The sequence below is a fragment of the Ranitomeya variabilis genome, chromosome 3 (genome assembly GCF_051348905.1).
Source record: "Ranitomeya variabilis isolate aRanVar5 chromosome 3, aRanVar5.hap1, whole genome shotgun sequence".
NCBI classification, from domain to species: Eukaryota; Metazoa; Chordata; class Amphibia; order Anura; family Dendrobatidae; genus Ranitomeya; species Ranitomeya variabilis.
Genome location: NC_135234.1, coordinates 298548143 through 298572443, shown reverse-complemented (window position 1 = coordinate 298572443; position 24301 = coordinate 298548143). Strand labels below are relative to the sequence as shown.

General features: G+C 45.0%; 1 protein-coding gene across 21 annotated transcripts in view; it reads left to right on the top strand.

Moving 5' to 3' along the window:
- Positions 1-24301, top strand: part of PUM1 (pumilio RNA binding family member 1) — a 401680-nt gene that overhangs the window by 197409 nt on the left and 179970 nt on the right. For all 21 annotated transcript variants that reach the window (XM_077295564.1, XM_077295579.1, XM_077295569.1 and 18 more), the window contains 4 exons: positions 2818-2956; positions 3220-3363; positions 3674-3946; positions 4049-4285. In XM_077295564.1, the coding sequence (XP_077151679.1) occupies positions 2818-2956; positions 3220-3363; positions 3674-3946; positions 4049-4285 (793 nt within the window). The remainder of the gene's footprint in view (positions 1-2817; positions 2957-3219; positions 3364-3673; positions 3947-4048; positions 4286-24301) is intronic.

Genomic DNA, 24301 nt, shown 5'->3' with positions numbered 1-24301 from the left:
TGATTAAGGACTGTTGGGAGGATGACCCCTGAACTACTGGAGTCTCCGTGGTCGAATATGTACTGCGGCTCAGAGAGAGAATGCAAAAACTGAGCAACCTGGCCCATGAGAACGTGACTCAGGCCCAAATCAACCAGAAGGTCTGGTACGACCGTAATGCCAGACTGAGGGCCTACGAGGAAGGGCAGAATGTTTGGGTGTTGGTCCCTATGTTACATAATAAATTGCATGCCGCATGGGAGGGACCATACACTGTACATAAGCGGCTGAATGATGTTAATTATGTGGTGACACTAGATGAGCATGCAAAGCGTCAGAAAATGTTTCATGTAAATATGTTGAAGGCTCATCATGCCAGGGAGGCCTGTGTCTTACCGGTCTGTAGCCTGCCTGAAGAGGGGGAGGCTGATCTGTTACTGGATGTGGGGGCCGAGACTCAGTACATGGAGTCTCTGGAGTCAGCAGAGGTTGAGGCTACTTTCACACTAGCGTTTTTTTTCAATACGTCGTAATGCGTCGTTTTGGCAAAAAAACGCATCCTGCAAAAGTGCTTGCAGGATGCGTTTTTTTCCCATTGACTAACAGCGACGCATTTGCGATGCATTGACACACGTCGCAACCGTCGTGCGACGGTTGCGCCATGTTGTGGCGGACCGTCGGCTACAAAAAACGCTACATGTAACTTTTTTGCTGCCGACGGTCCGCTTTTTCCGACCGCCCATGCGCGGCCCGAACTCCGCCCCCACCTCCCCGCACTTCCCCGCACCTCACAATGGGGCAGCGGATGCACTGGAAAAATGCATCCGCTGCCCCCGTTGTGCGGCGCAGAGAACGCTAGCGTCGGTAACCTCGGCCCGACGCTAGTGTGAAAGTAGCCTAACCCTGAGCTATCCCACAGTCAGTGGTCTGAGCTGTTGGGGGCGCTCAGCGAGTTCACCGAAGTCTTCACAGGGGAGCCTGGGAGGACACTTAGCAGTTCACCATGTGGACACTGGTACTAATCCCCCAGTACGGCAGTCTGCATACCTTGTGTCAGCAGAGGTGAAAACTCACAGGAGGGAACAGGTAGAGGAGATGCTGAAACTCAAGGTGATACAAAAAGACCAGAGTGCCTGGGCCTCGCCTGTGGTTCTTGTCCCAAAAAAGGACCGTACTACCCGGTTCTTTGTAGACTATAGGAAATTAAATGTACTTTCTCACCAAGATGGGGCAGAACCAGATACGTGCTCGGGAGCTGACCTGTAAGTCAACCCCCATGCACATTTATAAGGAGGGAGGTGTGGTGAAATATGTGTATAAATATATATCTATATGTGTGTTGTGACATATGTCTAGGGTTATGTGTGTGTCTAGTGATAATGTAACATCTGTCCTGAAGGCAAGTCGCACCTAGGTGTTAACAGGTACTTCCTTGGGAATAGTAGACATTGTGTCTCCCTATCTCACCAGGAGGTCTAGCTAGAGCCAAGAAGAAAAGTAACATTTGGCACCTCTTAGGTCTTGGAGGGGAGATGCTATATGCGGCCTGAGGTGATCTATTCCTGAGAACCTTTTCACAAGTGTCTCAAAAGAGAAAATAATATATTTATTAGTAGAGCGGCTGTGGCCAATCAAACAGCCCGCAATTATGATATTAACCTGAGGGGCCGGTCTAGAAACCTGACCTCAGACCAAAGTTATAAATTTAGGCTGCAGACTGAGAATTGTGTTCACATGTTGGGGGCAGCCTGAGAAGCTGGTGTGATCCAATCTACGTTCGTCCTACCCCAGGGAGCAGAAAGCAACTACCAGTTAGATAATTTCTGTAGGTTTCTCCTGTTTATGTTGATACTGTTTTGCATAAGTTGTATGTCTTTTTATTATCATATTTTTATATCTTTTTCTTATTGTAAGCATTGAACCTTTTGTTCTTAAAGTATAAAACTTTAACAAGTTGAACCTTGAATGTTCTAAAAGACTCCATACCCCAAGGTATGTGAGCCTTATGAGTGATAGACATATTTTTACTAATATTATTATTTCTGGGACTCATCGCCCGTGTATTCGGTGAGTGGTGGCAGTGTGCATGAGCGGGTGTGTGGCCTGGGTCGGTGTGTGATTTATGCTCCCCATTACAGCATAGGACAGAGGTTGAATGCTGGACTGAGAGTGGGAGATTAACCCTTGCAGCCACCACCCCAAGTCACGTGTGAGAGCAGGCACGTGATGAATAAGTGACACCACGGAGTAAGGGCTTCGTGACACCAATAAAACATGGTCTTCTTCCTTTATTACGGAGTGCTGCAAAACACTTAATAACTATACATTGGAGGATCGCGAGAATCCTCCTACCTTATGTGAATGGTTCTCCAAGATAGATCAAATCTCTCGCGTAGAAGAACTCTCAAGCTGGGAAGTCCATAACCTTGATTTTTATTAGAAAACATGGCTGCCCTGGAAAAGCCTGCATGTAGAAAAGGATTAATAATGATCTTTGATTGCAATTGCCCTTCCATATATAATTCCTGTTGCTTATTTGTTTGAATTTTTGTGGTGCCTACCTGTGTACCTGAGTTGTTTCTTGTTTTTCTAGTTGATATTCCCTCTCCCTCATACCTAGTTTTTCCCTCCTACCCAGACTTACCTACCCCTTACCCTCTTTTTCCTACCTCTTTCACTATTCCCTTCCTCTTTTTGTTTAATCATTAATACACTGCAAATGTCATTGTTCATTATTGCAATTTTGAAATGGCTGTAATTTTTTCAGTGTTTTACTACAAATAAAGAATTTATAAAAAAAATACCAGCTTTTGACCTACATGCTCTCCACTCTTATAGGTTCTTCGTCCTGGCGGGAACCAGCGACCTCTAACCCCTAATCAGAACCAACAGGGACAGCAAAATGATCAGCTGGTAGCAGCAGCTGCAGTGAACTCTGCACTTGCATTTGGACAGGGGCTTGCTGCTGGCATGCCAGGTGGGTATACATATTTTGATGATTGGTTTATATACTTACCAAAATTTGCTTGTATTCTGTGCAGTGACGATATCTTTGTATGGAAATGTACATTTGTAGGAGCTTTTGGGATGAGTATAACCTAATAGATGGACAACTTCTGCTATTTGTATAGTTCGGTTTGACATGGGGGTCTGCAAGATATTGGTCTTTAGATTTGTAAATTTACATTGCCTTCTTTTAATATAGGTCTCTGTTTCTAACTGTTGTGCTTTTTATTGTAGGGTACCCAGTACTTGCTCCTGCTGCATACTATGACCAAACAGGGGCACTCGTTGTGAACACCGGGGCCAGAAATGGACTTGGGGGTCCTGTTAGGTTGGTAGCTCCTGCACCTGTTATCATCAGTCCATCAGCAGCTCAAGCAGGTAATCCTCAAATCTTGCAAATATACAGAATTAAAGATGCTTGTAGACAAGAATTTATTTTTAAAATCATATTGTCAGACATTGTATAGTCCAGGTTTCTGTGTATGCCAGAAATAGTATGAACCCAAAGGTTGGATCCGTAATGTCACGTCTGTACAGCAATGCTGGTTAATATGATATATCCATGTAGATGTTGTGTAATACAGTTTGCATAATGGTGTGGAAAGTATAGAAAAGTAGAATGCCGTTAAGGGAGTATTTGTATGTAGAGTTAATGTTTTCGGTCTTTTTTTTTTTTTGGCTCATCTAGCTGTTGCAGCAGCAGCTGCCAATGGACCAGGTGGCACTACTAATGGACCCTTTCGCCAGTTGAATTCCCAGCAACCTCAGGGACAGCCGCAGGGCAACCAGAACCTGACATCAAGCTCTTTTTATGGCAATAACTCCCTCACCAGTAATTCCCAAAGCAGCTCCTTGTTTTCGCAGAGTTCAGGTCAACCGGCAAACAGTTCGTTGGGGTTTGGTAGCAGTGGATCACTAGGTGCAACGCTTAGTTCAGCTCTTGGTGGCTTTGGGACAGCAGGTAAGCTTTACAGAAGCATCTTGTTTTGCGCTTACAAGGTGAAAATCGTTCTGCCATAATAACTGCAGGTGAAATTAAATTCATGTCTTTTTTTTCCACTAGTTGCCAATTCTAACACTGGCAGTGGATCGCGCCGTGATTCTCTTACTGGCAGCACTGACCTATACAAAAGGACTTCTACAAGTTTGAATCCAATTGGCCATAGTTTCTACAATGGTCTTGGGTTTTCCTCTTCTCCTGGTCCTGTAGGGATGCCCCTTGCCAGTCAAGGGCCCAGCCATTCCCAGACACCACCACCATCCTTATCATCCCATGGGTCGTCTTCCAGCCTCAATCTTGGTAAGAAGTTATATAAAAAAAAAAGTTTTGTTTTTATAGTTTCTTTGGGACTTGAACCTGTGATAATTTGACTGCTTATACTATGTGCTGCAGTATATAGTGAATTTCTCAATTTAATCCAAAGCCCTATCTCAGTCAAGTCTTCATTGGAAGTCCAACAAGTCACAATGAGGGTTTTCAGCAGGCCCCAGACTGCCATATTAACCTGGGGGTTCTGTTGCACATGGCCATCAGCATTCTTGCCATTTAACTTGGGCTATCCGTGATTGACAGTGCAATTAAAATGATTAAACCGCATCGATTAGAGTAAGCTATTACATGCAAATGCCACCTTTATAGTACAGCTGACATCTGCAGGGTATGATGTGCCCATGTACCTTAATATACATTATGTGGTGATGGGGTTACAGTGGTTTGAAAGTCTGTAGCTCATTTATATTATTACATTTTGGGGGGCTTTAACACTATATACATACACATTTGCTTTCTTTTAACCCCTTCATGACCCCAGCTTTTTTCGGTTTTGCGTTTTCGTTTTTCGCTCCCCTCCTTCTTGGAGCCATAACTTTTTTTTTTTTTTCCCCATCAATATGGTGGCTTATTTTTTGAGAGACAAGTTGTACTTTTGAACGACATCATTGGTTTTAGCATGTCATGTACTACTAAAACGGGAAAAAAGTTCCAAGTGCGGTGAAATTGCAAAAAAAGTGCAATTCCGCACTTGTTTTTTGTCTTTTTTGCTAGGTTGACTAAATGCTAAAACTGATCTGCTATTATGATTCTCCAGGTCATTGAGTTCACGGACACCAAACATGGCTAGGTTCTTTTTATATCTAAGTGTTAAATTTTTTTTCCAAATTTTGCTAAAAAAAAAAAAAAAATTGCTCCGATTTTTGATACCCGTAGCGTTTCCATTTTTCGTGATCTCTGGTTGGGCAAGGGCTTATTTTATTTTTTTTTTATGTGCTGACCTGACATTTTTAATGATACCATTTCGGTGCAGATATCTCTGGTTGGGCAAGGGCTTATTTTTTTTTTTTTTTTATGTGCTGACCTGACATTTTTAATGATACCATTTCGGTGCAGATATGTTCTTTTGATCGCCCCTTATTGCATTTTAATGCAATGTCGCGGCGACAAAAAAAACGTAATTCTGGCGTTTCATTTTTTTCTCGCTACGCTGTTTAGCGATCAGGTTAATCGTTTTTTTATTGATCGGGCAATTCTGAGCGCGGCGATACTAAATATGTGTATATTTGATTTATATTGTTATTTGATTTTTATTTTGAATGGGGCAAAAGGGGGTGATTTCAACTATATATATATATATATATATATATATATATATATATATATATATATATATATATTTTTTTTTATTTTTTTTTTTATTTAAAATTTTTTTTTATCTCTGCCATGCTTCAATAGCTAGAAGCTGTCATGGCCTGATCGGCTCTGCTACATAGGGGCCATCTGAGCATCACTCCTATGTAGCTGAATTCCTGCATTGCTATGAGCGCCGACCACAGGGTGGCACACACAGCAATCCGGCATCAACAACCACAGAGGTCTTCGGGAGACCTCTGGTTGTCATGCCGACGCACTGCTAACCCCCTATCAGGTGACTGGGCCAGCAATGTGTGCATTTCCGTCCCGATGGCCGGAAGCGCTAGTTAAATTCCGCTGTCTGCGTTTGACAGCGGCAGTTAACTAGTTTATAGAGGCGGGTGGATCGCCATTCCACCCGCCGCTATTGCGGGCACATGTCAGCTGTTCAAACTAAAGGTTAGAACTAAAGGTAGGGGTAGGGTTAGGGTTAGGGGTAGGGTTAGGGCATGTGCACACAGTGCGGATTTGGCTGCGGATACGCAGCGGATTGGCCGCGGATCCGCAGCGGATTGGCCGCTGCGAATTCGTAGCAGTTTTCCATCAGGTTTACAGTACCATGTACACCTATGGAAAATCAAATCCGCTGTGCCCATGGTGCGGAAAATTCCGTGCGGAAACGCTGCGTTGTATTTTCCGCAGCATGTCAATTTTGTGCGGATTCCGCAGCGTTTTACACCTTGTTCCTCAATAGGAATCCGCAGGTGAAATCCGCACAAAAAAACACTGGAAATCCGCTGTAAATCCGCAGGTAAAACGCAGTGCCTTTTACCTGCGGATTTTTCAAAAATCGTGCGGAAAAATCTCACACGAATCCACAACGTGGGCACATAGCCTTAGGGTTAGGGTTGGAATTAGAGTTAGGGTTGGAATTAGGGCTAGGGTTGGAAATAGGGTTAAGATTAGGCTTGTGGTTAGGGTTACGGATAGGGTTAGGGGTGTGTTGGGGTTACAGTTGTGGTTAGGGTTGGGGTTAGGGTTGGGATTAGGGTTAGGGTTGGGATTAGGGTTACGGGTGTGTTGGGGTTAGGGCTGTGGTTAGGGGTGTGTTGGGGTTAGGGTTGTGATTAGGGTTATGGCTACAGTTGGGATTAGGGTTAGGGGTGTGTTGGGGTTAGTGTTGGAGTTAGAATTGAGGGGTTTCCACTGTTTAGGCACATCACATCACATCTCCAAATGCAACATGGCGCCACCATTGATTCCAGCCAATCTTGCGTTCAAAAAGTCAAATGGTGCCCCCTCCCTTCCAAGCCCCGACGTGCGCCCAAACAGTGGTTTACCCCCACATATGGGGTACCAGCATACTCAGGACAAACTGGGCAACAACTATTGGGGTCCAATTTCTCCTGTTACCATTGCAAAAATAAAAAATTACTTGCTAAAACATAATTTTTGAGGAAAGAACAATTATGTTTTATTTTCACGGCTCTGCGTTATAAACTTCTGTGAAGCACTTGGGGGTTCAAAGTGCTCACCACACATCTACATAAGTTCCCTTGGGGGTCTAGTTTCCAAAATGAGGTCACTTGTGGGGAGTTCCTACTGTTTAGGCACATCAGGGGCTCTGCAAACGCAACGTGACGCCCGCAGAGCATTCCATCAAAGTCTGCATTTCAAAAACGTCACTACTTCCCTTCCGAACCCCGACGTGTGCCAAAACAGTGTTTTACCCCCACATATGGGGTATCAGCGTACTCAGGAGAAACTGGACAACAACTTTTGGGGTCTAATTTCTCCTGTTACCCTTGGGAAAATAAAAAATTGTGGGCTAAAAAATCATTTTTGAGAAAAGAAAAATTATTTTTTATTTTCATGGCTCTGCGTTGTAAACTTCTGTGAAGCACTTGAGGGTTCAAAGTGCTCACCACACATCTAGATTAGTTCCTTGGGAGGTCTAGTTTCCAAAATGGGGTCACTTGTGGGGGAGCTCCAATGTTTAGGCACACAGGGGCTCTCCAAACGCGACATGGTGTCCGCTAACGATTGGAGCTAATTTTCCATTCAAAAAGTCAAATGGCGCGCCTTCCCTTCCGAGCCTTGCCGTGCACCCAAACAGTGGTTTACCCCCACATATGAGGTATCGGCGTACTCAGGAGAAATTGCCCAACAAATTTTAGGATCCATTTTATCCTGTTGCCCATGTGAAAATGAAAAAATTGAGGCTAAAATAAATTTTGTGTGAAAAAAAAAGTAGTTTTTCATTATTACGGATCAATTTGTGAAGCACTTGAGGGTTTAAAGTGCTCACTATGCTTCTAGATAAGTTCCTTGGGGGTTCTAGTTTCCAAAATGGGGTCACTTGTGGGGGAGCTTCAATGTTTAGGCACACGGGGGCTCTCCAAACGTGACATGGTGTCCGTTAAAGATTGGAGCCAATTTTTCATTCAAAAAGTCAAATGGCGCTCCTTTCCTTACGAGCCCTGCCGTGCGCCCAAACAGTGGTTTACCCCCACATATGAGGTATCAGTGTACTCAGGACAAATTGGACAACAAGGTTCGTGGTCCAGTTTCTCCTTTTACCCTTGGGAAAATAAAAAAATTGTTGCTAAAAGATCATTTTTGTGACTAAAAAGTTAAATGTTCATTTTTTACTTCCATGTTGCTTCTGCTGCTGTGAGACACCTGAAGGGTTAATAAACTTCTTGAATGTGGTTTTGAGCACCTTGAGGGGTGCAGTTTTTAGAATCGTGTCACTTTTGGGTATTTTCAGCCATATAGAACCCTGAAAATGACTTCAAATGTGAGGTGGTCCCTAAAAAAAATGGTTTTGTAAATTTTGTTGTAAAAATGAGATCACTGGTCAAATTTTAACCCTTATAACTTCCTAGTAAAAAAAAAAATTGTTTCCAAAATTGTGCTGATGTAAAGTAGACATGTGGGAAATGTTATTTATTAACTATCTTGTGTCACATAACTCTCTGATTTAACAGAAAAAAAAATTCAAAATGTGAAAATTGCGAAATCTTCAAAATTTTCGCCAAATTTCCGTTTTTTTCACAAATAAACTCAGAAATTATCGACCTAAATTTACCACTAACATGAAGCCCAATATGTCACGAAAAAAAAATCTCAAAAATCGCTAGGATCCGTTGAAGCGTTCCTGAGTTATTACCTCATAAAGGGACACTGGTCAGAATAGCAAAAAACGGCCAGGTCATTAAGGCCAAAATAGGCTGGGTCATGAAGGGGTTAATTTGTTCTGAGTATGCTGATACCCCATATGTGGGGGGGAGGAGCGCCGTTTTGGAATGCAGACTTTGATGGAATGGTCTGCGGGCGTCACATTACGTTTGCAGAGCCGCATGTACCTAAAAAGTAGCAACCCCCCATAAGTGACCCCACATTGGAAATTAGACCCCCCCCAAGGAACTTATGTAGATGTGTTGAGAACTTTGAACCCCCAAGTGTTTCACTAAAGTTTATAACGCAGAGCCTTAAATAAAAAAAAAAATCCTTTTTTTTTCCACAGAAATGATTTTTTTTAGCCCAAAATTTTTTATTTTCACAAGGGTAACAGGAGAAATTGGACTGCAAAAGTTGTTGTCCGATTTGTCCTGAGTACGCTTGATACCCCATATGTGGGGGTAAACCACTGTTTGGGCGCACGGCAGAGCTCGGAAGGGAAGGAGCACCGTTTTACGTTTTCAACGCAGAATTGGCTGGAATTGAGATTGGACACCATGTTGCGTTTGGAGAGCCCCAGATTTGCCTAAACAGTGGAAACCTCCCAATTCTAACTCTAACCCTCATCCCAACACACCCCTAATCCCCACCATAACCCTAACCACACCCCTATCCCTGACACACCCCTAATCCTATCCCTAACCCCAATCATAAACGTAATACAACCCCCCCAACCCTAACTTTAGCCCCAACCCTAACCCTAACTTTAGCCCTAACCCTAATGGGGAAAATGGAAATAAATACATTTTTTTATTTTATTTTTTTTCCCTAACTAAAGGGGTGGTTAATTTACTATTTATAGAGGGGTTTACAGCGTTTTTTTTAATGTTTGGCTGCTGTCACACACTAAAAGACGCTTTTTATTGCAAAAAATTGTTTTTGCATCACCACATTTTGAGAGCTATGATTTATCCATATTTTGGCCCACACAGCCATGTGGGGTCTTGTTTTTTGCGGGACAAGTTGACGTTTTTATTGGTAACATTTTCGGGCACATTACATTTGAATGAAAAAAACCAGCAATTCAGGAACTGCTTTCTTTTTCTTTTTTTTATGTTTTTTTTTATACCGTTCCACATGTGGTAAAATTGATAAGGTAGCTTTATTCTTTGGGTCAGTACGGTTACAGTGATACCTCATTTATGTCTTTTTTTATGTTTTGGCGCTTTTATACGATAAAAACTAATTTATATAAAAAATAATAATTTTTGCATCTCTTTATTCTCTGAGAACTATAACTTTTTTTTTTTTCTGATGGAGCTGTATGGTGGCTTGTTTTCAGAGGTACCATTTTTATTTACATCCATCTTTTTGATTGTGTTTTATTGCTTTTTGTTCAGTGGTATGATGATAAAGCATTGTTTTTTGCCTCATTTTTTATTTAGTTTTTTACGGTGTTCACTAAAGGGGTTAACTAGTAAGACCGTTTTAGGCTATGGGCACACGTTCAGGATTTCTTGCAGAAATTTCCTGAGCAAAACCAGACATTTTCTGGAAGAAATCCGCATGCGTCTTTTTCCGCGTTTTTCTGGCGTTTTTTACGCCTTTTTGTTTTGCGGATTTTTTGCGTTTTTTCCTGGAGATTTCCCAATGCAATGATAGTGGGAAATCCGCAAAAAATTAATTCTCAAAATTTAATGAACATGCTGCGTTTTTTACCGTGATTCATTTTTTTCGCGGAAAAAAACGCATCATGTGCACAAAAATTGCGGAATGCATTCTAAATGATGGGATACATAATGTATGCGTTTTTTATGCACTTTTAGAGCTTTTTTATAGCAAAAAAACCCACAAAAAATCCACAACGCGTGCACACAGCCTTATAGGGCGAGTAGTTACGGATGTGGCAATATCAAAGGTGTACTTTTATTGGTTTTTTTTTTATGTACATAAATGGATTTATTGGAAAAATATATTTTCCAGGACGTCCCTCCTGACAGCACCCTGGAAGACGTCCTCCTCCCCTTTCCTTGACAGGAAACACACGAGAGTTTAAAAGGTCATGTCCCACCCCCAATCCTCAGTGTTTTTCCTGTCCCTGCAAGGAGGGACGCACGAGAGAAGCTGCACAGACTTACCGGAGCTCAGGGGGATCGTGCGGCTTGCCAATACCCTTCCCCCTGTCAAGTGGCTCAGGGTAGAAACTCTCCAGGTGGAGAGTCCCTCTGCTCCAAAGACCAGGAGTGGGACGAGGCTCCTGGTGGCAGCCGCTCCTCCCAGAGGGAGGCTCTCGGCTGCGGACGCGGTTCCAGGTGGCAGGGAGTCGCGACATTCAGAGCGGCGTCTCGCCCTGCACGGCGTCTTCCAGGATCTCCGAGGGAACCGCGTCACTTCCGGTATCACGGCATCCGGTATCGTCACTTCCGGTGGCGTCGTAAAGCGGGGAAGTGCGTGCGCTCCAGCGCCGGAACGCATAGCAGCAGAGGCGCTCCTATCCAAGGGTCCGGATCACGAGGGACTACTCTACCTACTGTAAGGATGGAAGGAGACATGCCAGGCGAGGAAGGGGTAAGTGCGCATAGCGCATACTTCCCTCACTGCACGCCCAAGCAGGCTTATCCTATTTACTCCCTATCTTATATCATTTAAGGATAAGGGAACCCCCCGCTGCCCCCAGCCCCCCCCCCGCTCCAGCTAAGAAATCCGGCAAGGTCTCTGCAAAGTCCAGCAGGTGCCCTATATGCCACGTGAAGCACCCGGAATCCCATGGCAAATCCTTGTGTGCATCTTGCACATCTAAGGTTATGAGGGACGAACAATCTTCGCTTTTATCCGAGATGAGGTCCTTAATCCGGGAAGAAGGAAGTTGAGGCTTCCTTGTCCAGTATTTCTGGGCAGTCCAGCCCCATCCCTGGCCGCAAGAGAGCCAGACGCGAGCGAGACTTGAAAGAGCCGGAGTTTAGTTCTGAGGACAGGTCCGACCCAGAGGACTCAGTCTCAGAAGAAGAGGGGGAGCTCCCCTCAGGGAGCCAGGACTACCATAGGAAATACCTCTTCCAGGCGGAGGAGACGAATGAACTCGTGCAGGCAGTGCGAAGCACAATGCAGATAGAAGAGACATCTAAGCCACAATCCAGACAGGACCTGATGTTTGGGGGACTTATGTCACGTCGACAGACAGTCTTTCCTGTTAGCGAGCACATTAAAGCTATGATACTGGAAGAGTGGAAGGAGGCTGAACGTCGGCTGGTACTGTCTCGTGACTTTAAGGCTCGCTTACCATTCGAGCCTGAGGAAGTCAAGCTATGGGAAGCGATACCCAAAATAGACGTTCCGGTGGCAAAGGTTGCCAAAAAGACAGCCATACCCTTTGAGGACTCATCAAATTTGCGCGATCCCATGGACAGAAAGGCTGACATACTTCTAAAGAGGGCCTGGGAATCTTCTGCTGCCCTCATTAAGACTAACATAGCAGCCACTTCGGTGGCCAGATCTATGTACCTATGGATGGGGCAATTGGAAGAGCATCTGTCCAATAAAACCCCGAGGTCCGACATATTGAGCTCCCTTCCTATTATGAAATCCGCCATGGCCTTTCTGTCCGATATGACCGCAGAGTCGGTTAGATTCTCAGCTAGAAGCGGCTCGTTATCTAACGCAGCTAGAAGGGCGGTTTGGCTAGGATCCTGGTCAGGAGATAATGCCTCTAAGACCAAGCTCTGTTCAATCCCCTTTTCAGGGTCGAGTATTTGGTCCGTCTCTAGATACTATTCTAGAGTCTGCCTCGGATAAAAAGAAGGGTTTTCCAGAGGACAAACCTAAGAGATCTCGGTCCTTTCGGAAAGGATTCAACTTCAGGAGACAGTATGATTTCAGAGGGGGTAGATCCAATAGAGGATCTTATAGGGGTTCCCGTAGCCAGGGCAATAAGAACAAGAGTTTCTTCTTCAGCCCCTCCTCTAAGTCCAAAACACAATTACGCCACATATATCGGGGGAAGGCTCCGCCACTTTGCAGGGAGTTGGGCCCAAATCACCCAGAATCAGTGGGTCCTCCGGACGGTGGCGGAGGGATACAGTATTGAGCTTTATTCCCCTCCTCCAGAAAGATACATCGCACCTACGGTAGTCACGCGGGGCTCTGCCATGCTGTCAGACTTGCAAGAGATGCTCTCTTCAGAAGTCATAATTCCGGTCCCGCCACTAGAAGTAGGCCAGGGACACTACTCTTCCCTATTCTCCATCACAAAGCCATCTGGCGACTCCCGCACGATAATAAATCTGAAACCTTTAAATGCCTGGGTCAGGTACAAAAGGTTCCGTATGGAGTCCATACAATCAGCAATTCACCTCATAGACCAGGAGGCTGTGATGTGCACTCTCGACCTGAAGAGTGCCTATTATCAGGTCCCCTTCCACCCCTCATCTCAGAGGCTTCTGAGGTTTGCTGTAGCTCTGCCGTCCCGGACCTGTCACTACCAGTTTCAATGCCTTCCCTTCGGGCTTGCCTCAGCACGTCGTATAGTCACAAAGTTGGTGTCGGAGATCGTCGCCTTCCTGAGAAACCAGGGAATCATAATAGTTCCATATCTTGACGACTTTCTCCTTGTAGCAAGATCGCCAGAGACACTATCAGCCCACAGGAGACGGACTGTATCGGTAATGGAACAGTTAGGATGGGTCATAAACTGGCAGAAGTCCGACCTGACTCCGGAACACAGGAAGACCTTCTTGGGAGTGTGTCTAGACTCCAGAAGCAGGATATCCCTACTGCCCGAAAACAAGCTGGAGGCAATCCAGACCCAGATCAGGCTCCTACTGGAGCACAGAGCCTCAATAAGGATGGCTATGAGAATACTAGGTCTAATGACGGCCTGTATACCATGCGTCAGATGGGCACAGTCTCATTCAAGACCTCTGGAGAGGTTAGTTCTCTCCAAATGGGATCGTCGCCAGTATTCACTGGACAGTATTTTGAAGCTAACAAATCCAGTACGAAGGTCTCTCCTCTGGTGGACACAGCCAGAGAACCTAAGAGTGGGAGTACTATGGTCTACCTCCCCCTACGTGGTAGTCACTACAGATGCCAGTGCATGGGGCTGGGGAGCCCATCTAAAGGGCAAGATCCTACAAGGAAGGTGGCCAGCAGATGTCATTCACAGCTCCTCCAACTTCAAGGAGCTGTATGCGGTGTGGGAGGACTCTAGAAGAAATCGATACTCTTGCGAATTGTCATGTCAGGATACTATCTGACAATGTGACAACAGTCTCTTTCCTGAAACATCAGGGGTGCTCAAGACACTATTTGCTCCAGGATCTAGCACGAAGAATATTTTGCTGGGTGGAAAAGTCGGTCCTATCTATTTCTGCAATTCACCTGGAGGGCTCTCAAAACGTCATAGCAGACTACCTGAGCAGAAGGCGGGTGTTCGCAACAGAGTGGGAACTCAACCAGGATATCTTCCGGGATTTATGTCTTCGTTGGGGAACTCCCAGTATAGACCTGTTTGCAAACAGAAGAAACTCGAAGGTCTCAAGATTCTTCTCTCTGAACCCACTGGACCTCCCGGAAGGGGTAGACGGCCTGAGCCAGGACTGGACGGAACCCCTCTTATATGCGTTTCCACCTCTGGCACTGATCCCAGCCGTTCTCCGAAAGATCAAGGAGGATCGAGCTCAGGTTATCTTGATTGTTCCATACTGGCCAAGAAGGAGCTGGTTCCCTCTGTTGCGGACTTGGCGATCGAGAACCTAATAGAGCTTCCTCTCAGGGAGGATGTAATCCACCAAGGTCCAGTTTATCACCCGAATCCAGAGAAACTCCATCTCTCAGCATGGATCCTGAAGGGGACATCCTGAAGGCAAGAGGCTTATCAGACCAAGTGATAGCCACTATTAAATCCAGCAGGAAGCCAGTCACATCGGCAATCTATTTAAAAGATTTGGAAGCGTTTGTCTGGAGGGTGGCAGGTCTGAGGTTGCTGCAGACACTCCTGACATACCTAGAATCCTAAATTTCCTGCAGGCTGGGTTCAACAAGGGTCTTAAACCAAGCACCTTGAAAGTGCAGATCTCGGCACTTAGCTCTTTCTTTGACTATCCCCTAGCATATCACCCGTGGGTGGTCAGATTTATACGAGCTACTCAGAGGTTGCGCCCCACCATTAGGCAATTGACACCTCCCTGGGACCTCAACTTGGTCCTCAGATTCCTATGTAAAAACGCATACGCCTCGGCTGATAATATGCCCATATCAACCCTCACGCGTAAAACAGCACTTTTAGTGGCAGTCACCACGGCCAAAAGGGTGGGGTAAATTCAGGCCCTGTGTACAAGGGACCCATACCTACAGATTAGAGAGGACAGTTTAATCCTTAAACTAGATCCCTCATTTATTCCAAAAGTAGGATCGGCAAAGAACAGAAATCAGGAAATTGTTACCTTCTTTTTGTAATAACCCCGCTAACGTAAAAGAAAAAGCCCTTCATTCCCTTGACGTCAGACAGTCAGTCTTAGATTACCTAGCAGCCACCAGCTCATGGTGGATAGACCCAAATTTGTTCATTCTGTTTGGGGGAAAGAAGGCCTCTATCGCTCGTTGGATCACGTCTGTGATCTCTGAGGCCTACCAGTCCGAAGGGGTCCCACCTCCGGAAGGTCTTCATGCACACTCTACACGAGGGATAGCTACTTCTTGGGCCGAGAGGGCAGGCGCCTCTCTGGAGCAGATTTGTAAGGCAGCAACATGGGCTAGTGCCAATACCTTTTGTAAACATTATAAACTTGATGTTTTGTCTTGTCAACATACTGCATTTGGGAGAAAGGTTCTCCAAGCGGTAATGCCACCCTGAGGAGGTGCTTTGGTACTCTCTAGGGTGCTGTCAGGAGGGACGTCCTGAAAAATAGGCATTAGACCTACCGGTAATTGTTTCCAGGAGTCCATCCTGACAGCACTGGTTGTTCCCTCCCTGATTTGATATGCATGATGTAATGTGTTTCTGACATATGATGTAATATGTTCTATTTATCATTAAAGTATTTTTTTGCATTCCGTGAGGCGGTTCTTGTTACAACACTGAGGATTGGGGGTGGGACATGACCTTTTAAACTCTCGTGTGTTTCCTGTCCCAGCAAAGGGGAGGAGGACGTCTCCAGGGTGCTGTCAGGATGGACTCCTGGAAACATAATTACCGGTAGGTCTAATGCCTTTTTTTTTTTCCTTATTACACATTCTATTTTTTTTTACTTTATAACATAATTGTTCCGGTGGGAGAGTGCAGGGAGCCCACGTCCCTGCGCAATTGTTCTCTATGCCGCTGTCACTACTGACAGCGCTATCAGAGGGGTTAAACGCCCGCGATCGGTGCTAGCACCAATCGTGGGCATTGCTGCGGGGTGTCAGCTGACACCCGCACATGATCACCACGGCGCTCACTGTGAGACCGTGGTGATCGTGCCGCCGTACTAGTACGGCAGCTGTCAGAAATGCAGTTCCCTGTCACCAGGTTTGGCTAATATAAGATACGGCCACTGCCTCTTTCAGGGCTTATACACAGCGTTCTGTAGTGCTGTAGATAAGCCCCCGGTCCGACCTGAAAGTTAAGAAAAATAAGTTATATTATACTCACATGGGTGGCGGTCCACTCTGATGGGTGCCACAGGTCCGGCGCCTCTTACCTTTTTATGATCGCCGCCCTCCTACTTGCTTCATCGCTCCCCGGCATCGCGCTCCTGCACAGGCATACATATCTGCCCTGCTGAGGATAGAGGAATGTATTGCAGTGCGCAGGCACTGGGCCTCTCTGACCTTTCCCAGCGCCTGTGCATTGCAGTACTTTCCTCTGTCCTCAACAGGGCAGATAAGTACACCTGCGCAGGAGGGCGATCCCGGGGAGCGATGAAGCAAGCAGGAGGGCGGCATCGCAAGAAGATGGGAGGTGCCGGACCCCCCCCCCCGGTCAGTATAATATAAGTTATTTTTGTTATCTTTCAGGTCGAATCTGGGGCTTATCTACAGCATTATAGAATGCTGTATATCAGCCCTGAAACGTGATGGCCGTATCTTATGTCGGCCAAATCTGATGACAGGTTCCCTTTAAAATTGTAGCAGTAACTTCTGTAACTTTTTTCTATTTTTTTCAAGGAAATTTACAAAGCTTATTTTTTTAGGGACCTGCTCAGTCTTGTACGGACTTAAGGGTGATCTTTATATTGAAAACTATTTTAAAAATGGCACCCCTCAACATAGTTAAAACTGCTGTTGGTAGTTTATTAACCCTTCAAGTGCTTTTCAGTAATTAATGTAATTAATGACCAAAAAGAAAAAATGTTATATTAACCACCTAAATGTCGCTAACTTCTGAACAAGGTCACTGTAGCTGGCAGACTCTAAGGATGTTATGCGTCTGTGAATTTTCATGTCAACCATCGGGACCACACAATCATGATTTCAAGGTGTCTATAGGGTTAAATAGGGAGTCCACACTCTGTTAAGCATCTAGATATTGTAGTTATTGACTGACAGCAGTTTCTGAGGGGTTAAACGGCCAAGATTGGTGCCAACACCCATTGCATCTGATACAGAGGTTGACCGCTGTAGTGTACAGCGGAAGTCTGCTGCATTATCACCCGTTGGGAGATGCTATTTACTTAGATCTCAGATCAGTTTTAAGCCATATTGGCTGTCACAAGTGTTAAGCTGCATTTGCACTGCAAGATAATCATGAAATAGCCTTGTTATAAACATTTGTTTCACAATTAACCCCTTAACGACTTCCTATATGCCTTTTAAAGGGTACTTATGCCTCAACGGCGCTGAAAAATAAGTGTATAGCGCCCCCCAGCGTCGGAATTTCTCCGGGGTCTTGTCTACCAGAGAACATGATTCAGGTCGTTTTTTACTTCTTCTTCCGGGAAGAAAATGACGGGTGCTTGCGCAGTGCACCCGCCGAGATCTGCCTTCCGGCAACAATAGGACATTTTTCCTATTGGTTCATTTTGATCACTGTGATTGGGTCTATCACAGTGATCAATATTAAAAAAAAAAAAAAAAATAGTAAATCAAATTCACTTTAACACCCCCTTAGTTAGGTAAAAATAATAATAATAATAAAATGTATTTATTTCCATTTTTCCATTAGGGTCGGGCTAAAGTTGGGGTTATGGGTGTGGTTAGAATTGGGGGGGTTCCACTGTTTAGGAACATCAGGGGGTCTCCAAACGCGACATGGCTCCTCCATTGATTCTAGCCAATTTTGTGTTCAAAAATTCAAACGGTGCTCTCTCCCGTCTGAGCCCTGCGATGCACCCAAACAGTGGCTTTCCCCCACATATGGGGTATCGGCGTACTCAGGAGAAATTGCACAACAAATTTTGACCATTTTCTCCTGATACACTTGTGAAAATAAATAAATCTGGTTCCAAAGTAAATTTTTTGTGAAAAAAATTTTAATGTTCATTTTTTTCCTTCCACATTGCTTTAGTTCTCGTGAAGCACCTGAAGGGTTAATAAACTTCTTGAATGTGGTTTTGCGCACCTTGAGGGGTGCATTTTTTAGATGGTGTCACTTTTGGGTATTTTCTGTTATATTCACCACCCAAACTCGCTTCAAATGTGAGGTGGTCCGAATCAGTGGAATCCGTTGAAGCGTTCCAGAGTTATAACCTCACTAGATGGTGGCCCGATTCTAACGCATCGGGTATTCTAGAATATGTATGTATGTACGTCGCGCTGTGAGTGGGGGTTAAATTCCGCACCAATATCGCTGATTGGTCGCTCCCGGCTGGCCGATCAGCGAAGCGTGATTCAAATCTGGCGCCAATTCGCGGCTGGACTGCACCTGTTGGTGATTGGTCGCGGCCGGCCGGGCACGACCAATGATCGAAGCGGTGTTTAAATACCGCGCCAATATCGCATGAAGCATGGTTTAAATCCTGTGTCAATAAGCAGCTGGACTGCGTCTGTCACTGATTGGTCGCAGGATGTCTGGTGTTTGGGGCGCCGGATGTCGGGGGTTCGGGGTGCATGATTATAGTACAGCCATGTAGTATAAAACACAGCCATATAGTAGATAGCACAGCCATGTAGTATAGAGCACAGCCCACGTAGTATAGAACACAGCCCACGTAGTATAGAACACAGCCCACGTAGTATATAACACAGCCCACGTAGTTTATAACACAGCCCACGTAGTATGTAGCAGAGCCACGTAGTATGTTGCAGAGCCACGTAGTATGTATCAGTCACGCAGTATATAACACCGCCCACGTAGTATACAGAAATGTGGGCACCATATGTCTGTTAAAAAAAGAAAATTAAAAATAGTTATATACTTACCCTTCCGCGTCCACCGAAGTTGTCCCGATGTGTGCGAGGCTGCCGCCAGCTTCCGTTCCCAGTGATGCATTGCGAAATTACCCAGATGACTTAGGCTAGTTTCACACATCATTTTTTTCGCGGCATGCCGATTCCAGCGTAGCGCCGCATCTGGCGTAATTTGTGAAAACCGGATGGGACGGATCCGGATTTCAGCCGGATCCGATGTCCGGATCTGGCGAGAAACCGGATCCGGCCCATCCGGTTGGCATCCCTTTCGTCCATTTTTCCCTCCGGTTTTTGACGGATCCTTTTTTTAACCCCTTTACCCTCAAGGGTGGTTTGCACGTTATAGACAGGGCCAATTTTTACAATTCTGACCACTGTCCCTTTATGAGGTTATAACTCTGAAACGCTTCAACAGATCCCGGTGATTCTGACATTGTTTTCTCGTGACATATTGTACTTCATGATAGTGGTAAAATTTCTTTGATATTACTTGCGTTTATTTGTGAAAAAAACGGAAATTTGGCGAAAATTTTGAAAATTTCGCAATTTTCCAACTTTGAATTTTTATGCAATTAAATCACAGAGATATGTCACACAAAATACTTAATAAGTAACATTTCCCACATGTCTACTTTACATCAGCACAATTTTAGAACCAAAATTTTTTTTTGTTAGGGAGTTATAAGGGTTAAAAGTTGACCAGCAATTTCTCATTTTTACAACACCATTTTTTTTTAGGGACCACATCTCATTTGAAGTCATTTTGAGGAGTCTATATGATAGAAAATACCCAAGTGTGACACCATTCTAAAAACTGCACCCCTCAAGGTGCTCAAAACCACATTCAAGAAGTTCATTAACCCTTCAGGTGTTTCACAGGAATTTTTGGAATGTTTAAATAAAAATGAACATTTTAACTTTTTTTCACCAAAAATTTACTTCAGCTCCAATTTGTTTTATTTTACCAAGGGCAACAGGAGAAAATGGACCCCAAACGTTGTTGTACAATTTGTCCTGAGTACGCCGATACCCCATATGTGGGGGTAAACCACTGTTTGGGCGCATGGCAGAGCTCGGAAGGGAAGAAGCGCCGTTTGACTTTTCAATGCAAAATTGACAGGAATTGAGATGGGACGCCATGTTGCGTTTGGAGAGCCACTGATGTGCCTAAACATTGAAACCCCCCACAAGTGACACCATTTTGGAAAGTAGACCCCCTAAGGAACTTATCTAGAGGTGTGGTGAGCACTTTGACCCACCAAGTGCTTCACAGAAGTTTATAATGCAGAACCGTAAAAATAAAAATTTTTGTGAAAAAAAAATGATTTATCTTTTCACCCCCAATTTTTTATTTTCCCAAGGGTAAGAGAAGAAATTGGACCCCAAAAGTTGTTGTACAATTTGTCCTGAGTACGCTGATACCCCAAATGTGGGGGTAAACCACTGTTTGGGCGCATGGGAGAGCTCGGAAGGGAAGGAGCGCCGTTTGACTTTTCAATGCAAAATTGACTGGAATTGAGATGGGACGTCATGTTGCATTTGGAGAGCCGCTGATGTGCCTAAACATTGAAACCCCCACAAGTGACACCATTTTGGAAAGTAGACCCCCAAGGAACTTATCTAGATGTGTGGTGAGCACTTTGACCCACCAAGGGCTTCACAGAAGTTTATAATGCAGAGCCGTAAAAATAAAACTAAAATTTTTTCCCACAAAAATTATTTTTTAGCCCCCAGTTTTCTATTTTTCCGAGGGTAACAGGAGAAATTGGACCCCCAAAGTTGTTGTCCAATTTGTCCTGAGTGCGCTGATACCCCATATGTGGGGGGGAACCACCGTTTGGGCGCATGGGAGGGCTCTGAAGGGAAGGAGCGCCATTTGGAATGCAGACTTTACAGTTTATAACGCAGAGCCGTGCAAATAAAAAAAAAAAAAATTTTCCACAAAATTTTTTTAGCCCCCAGTTTTGTATTTTTCCAAGGGTAACAGGAGAAATTGGACCCTAAATATTGTTGTCCAATTTGTCCTGAGTACGCTGATACCTGATATGTGGGGGGGAACCACCGTTTGAGCGCATGGCAGAGCTCGGAAGGGAAGGAGCATCATTTGGAATGCTGTTATGATCCGGTGAAAGGATAGGACAGAATTCTAAGCGGTCAGTATTAAAACCCTAAAAATATCCACAGCAGATAATACAAAAATTCCACAATCTAACTAAAGTCATGGAATGTATCTCTGCTTCTCCTGAGAATCCAACTGGACTGAAAATATCCAAACACAGTGTAAGCTGGACAAGAAAAAACAATGAATAGCACTGAAATGTAAAGCACACCGCATGTGTGCAGCAGAAACAAAACCAGACACTTATCTTGGCTGATTTGGCAGCAGGGCAGGAGGAACCAGACAGAGATGAATAACCTCCAAGAACAATGGACAACTGGCAAGGACTAATGAATCCAGCACACCTAAATACCCCAGTCAGAGCTGCAATCAGCAGAAACACCTGCCCAGGATTGCAACCCAGGGACAACTGCATTACCACCAGCAACCACCGGGGGGAACCCAAGAGCAGAATTCACAACAGTACCCCCCCCCCCCCCCCTTGAGGAGAAGTCACCGAACCCTCACCAGAGCCCCCAGGCCGATCAGGACGAGCCAGATGAAAGGCACGGACCATATCAGCAGCATGGACATCAGAGGCAAAAACCCAAGAATTATCCTCCTGGCCATAACCCTTCCATTTGACAAGGTACTGAAGCCTCCGCCTCGAAAAGCGAGAATCCAAAATTTTCTCAACCACATACTCCAACTCCCCATCAACCAACACAGGGGCCGGAGGATCAACAGAAGGAATGACGGGCACCACATATTTCCGTAATAAAGATCTATGGAAGACATTATGGATAGCAAAAGAGGCCGGAAGGGCCAATCGAAAAGACACTGGATTAATAATCTCAGAAATCCTATAAGGACCAATAAACCGAGGCTTAAACTTAGGGGAAGAAACCTTCATAGGAACATGATGGGAAGACAACCAAACCAGATCCCCCACCCGAAGCCGGGAACCAACACACCGACGACGGTTAGCAAAACGTTGAGCCTCCTCCTGGGACAACACCAAATTGTCCACCACATGAGCCCAAATCTGCTGCAACCTGTCAACCGCAGAATCCACACCAGGACAGTCAGAAGGCTCAACCTGCCCCGAAGGAAAACGAGGATGAAAACCAAAATTACAAAAGAAGGGCGAAACCAAGGTAGCCGAACTAGCCCGATTATTAAGGGCAAACTCGGCCAATGGCAAGAAAGCCACCCAATCATCCTGATCAGCAGACACAAAGCATCTCAAATAAGTTTCCAAAGTCTGATTAGTTCGCTCGGTCTGGCCATTTGTCTGAGGATGAAATGCGGAAGAAAAAGACAAATCAATGCCCAGCCTGGCACAAAAGGCCGCCAAAACCTAGAAACAAACTGGGAACCTCTGTCAGACACAATATTCTCCGGAATACCATGCAAACGAACCACATGCTGAAAAAACAACGGAACCAAATCAGAAGAGGAAGGCAATTTAGGCAAAGGCACCACATGAACCGTCTTAGAGAACCGGTCACAAACAACCCAGATAACAGACATCCTCTGGGAAACCGGAAGATGAGAAATAAAATCCATAGAAATATGCGTCCAAGGCCTCTCAGGGACCGGCAGAGGCAAAAGCAACCCGCTAGCACGGGAACAACAAGGCTTGGCCCGCGCACAAGTCCCACAGGACTGCACAAAAGAACGCACATCACGTGACAAAGAAGGCCACCAAAAGGACCTACCCACCAAATCTCTGGTACCAAAAATACCAGGTTGGCCAGCCAACACAGAACAATGAACCTCAAAAATCACTCTACTGGTCAATCTATCAGGAACAAACAATTTCCCCACTGGACAGTGGTCAGGTTTGTCAGCCTGAAATTCCTGAAGAACCCGTCGTAAATCAGGGGAAATGGCACAAAGAACCACCCCTTCTTTCAGAATGCCGACCGGTTCAAAGACCTCAGGAGAATCGGGCAAAAAACTCCTAGAGAGGGCATCAGCCTTACTGTTCTTAGAACCCGGAAGATATGAGACCACGAAATCAAAACGGGAAAAAAGGGACCATCGAGCCTGTCTAGGATTCAGCAGCTTGGCAGACTCGAGGTAAATCAGATTTTTATGATCAGTCAAGACCACAATACGGTGCTTAGCTCCCTCAAGCCAATGTCGCCACTCCTCAAATGCCCACTTAATAGCCAACAACTCCCGATTGCCGACATCATAATTGCGTTCAGCAGGCGAAAATTTACGGGAAAAGAATGCACACGGTTTCATCAAGGAACCAACAGGATCCTTCTGAGACAAAACGGCCCCTGCCCCAATCTCAGAAGCGTCAACCTCAACCTGAAACGGAAGAGAAACATCCAGTTGACGCAACACCGGGGCAGAAATAAATCGGCGTTTAAGCTCTTGAAAGGCAGAGACAGCCGCAGAGGACCAATTCGTCACATCAGCGCCTTTCTTCGTCAAATCGGTCAAGGGTTTAACCACACTGGAGAAGTTAGCAATGAAACGGCGATAAAAATTAGCAAAGCCCAAAAATTTCTGAAGGCTCTTCACGGATGTGGTTTGAATCCAATCATGAATGGCCTGAACCTTAACCGGATCCATCTCTATAGATGAGGGAGAAAAAATGAAGCCCAAAAAAGAAACCTTCTGCACTCCAAAGAGACACTTAGACCCCTTCACAAACAAGGCATTATCACGAAGGATCTGAAATACCATCCTGACCTGTTCCACATGGGGCGCACAATCATCGGAAAAAATTAAAATGTCATCCAAATATACAGTCATGAATTTATCAAGATAAGTCCGGAAGATATTGTGCATGAAGGACTGAAAAACAGATGGAGCATTAGAGAGCCCGAATGGCATCACAAGGTATTCAAAATGGCCTTCGGGCGTATTAAACGCAGTTTTCCATTCATCACCCTGCTTAATACGAACAAGATTATATGCCCCCCGAAGGTCAATCTTCGTAAACCAACTAGCCCCCTTAATCCTAGCAAACAAATCAGAAAGCAGAGGTAAGGGGTATTGAAACTTGACCGTGATCTTATTCAAGAGGCGATAATCAATACAGGGTCTCAAGGAGCCATCCTTCT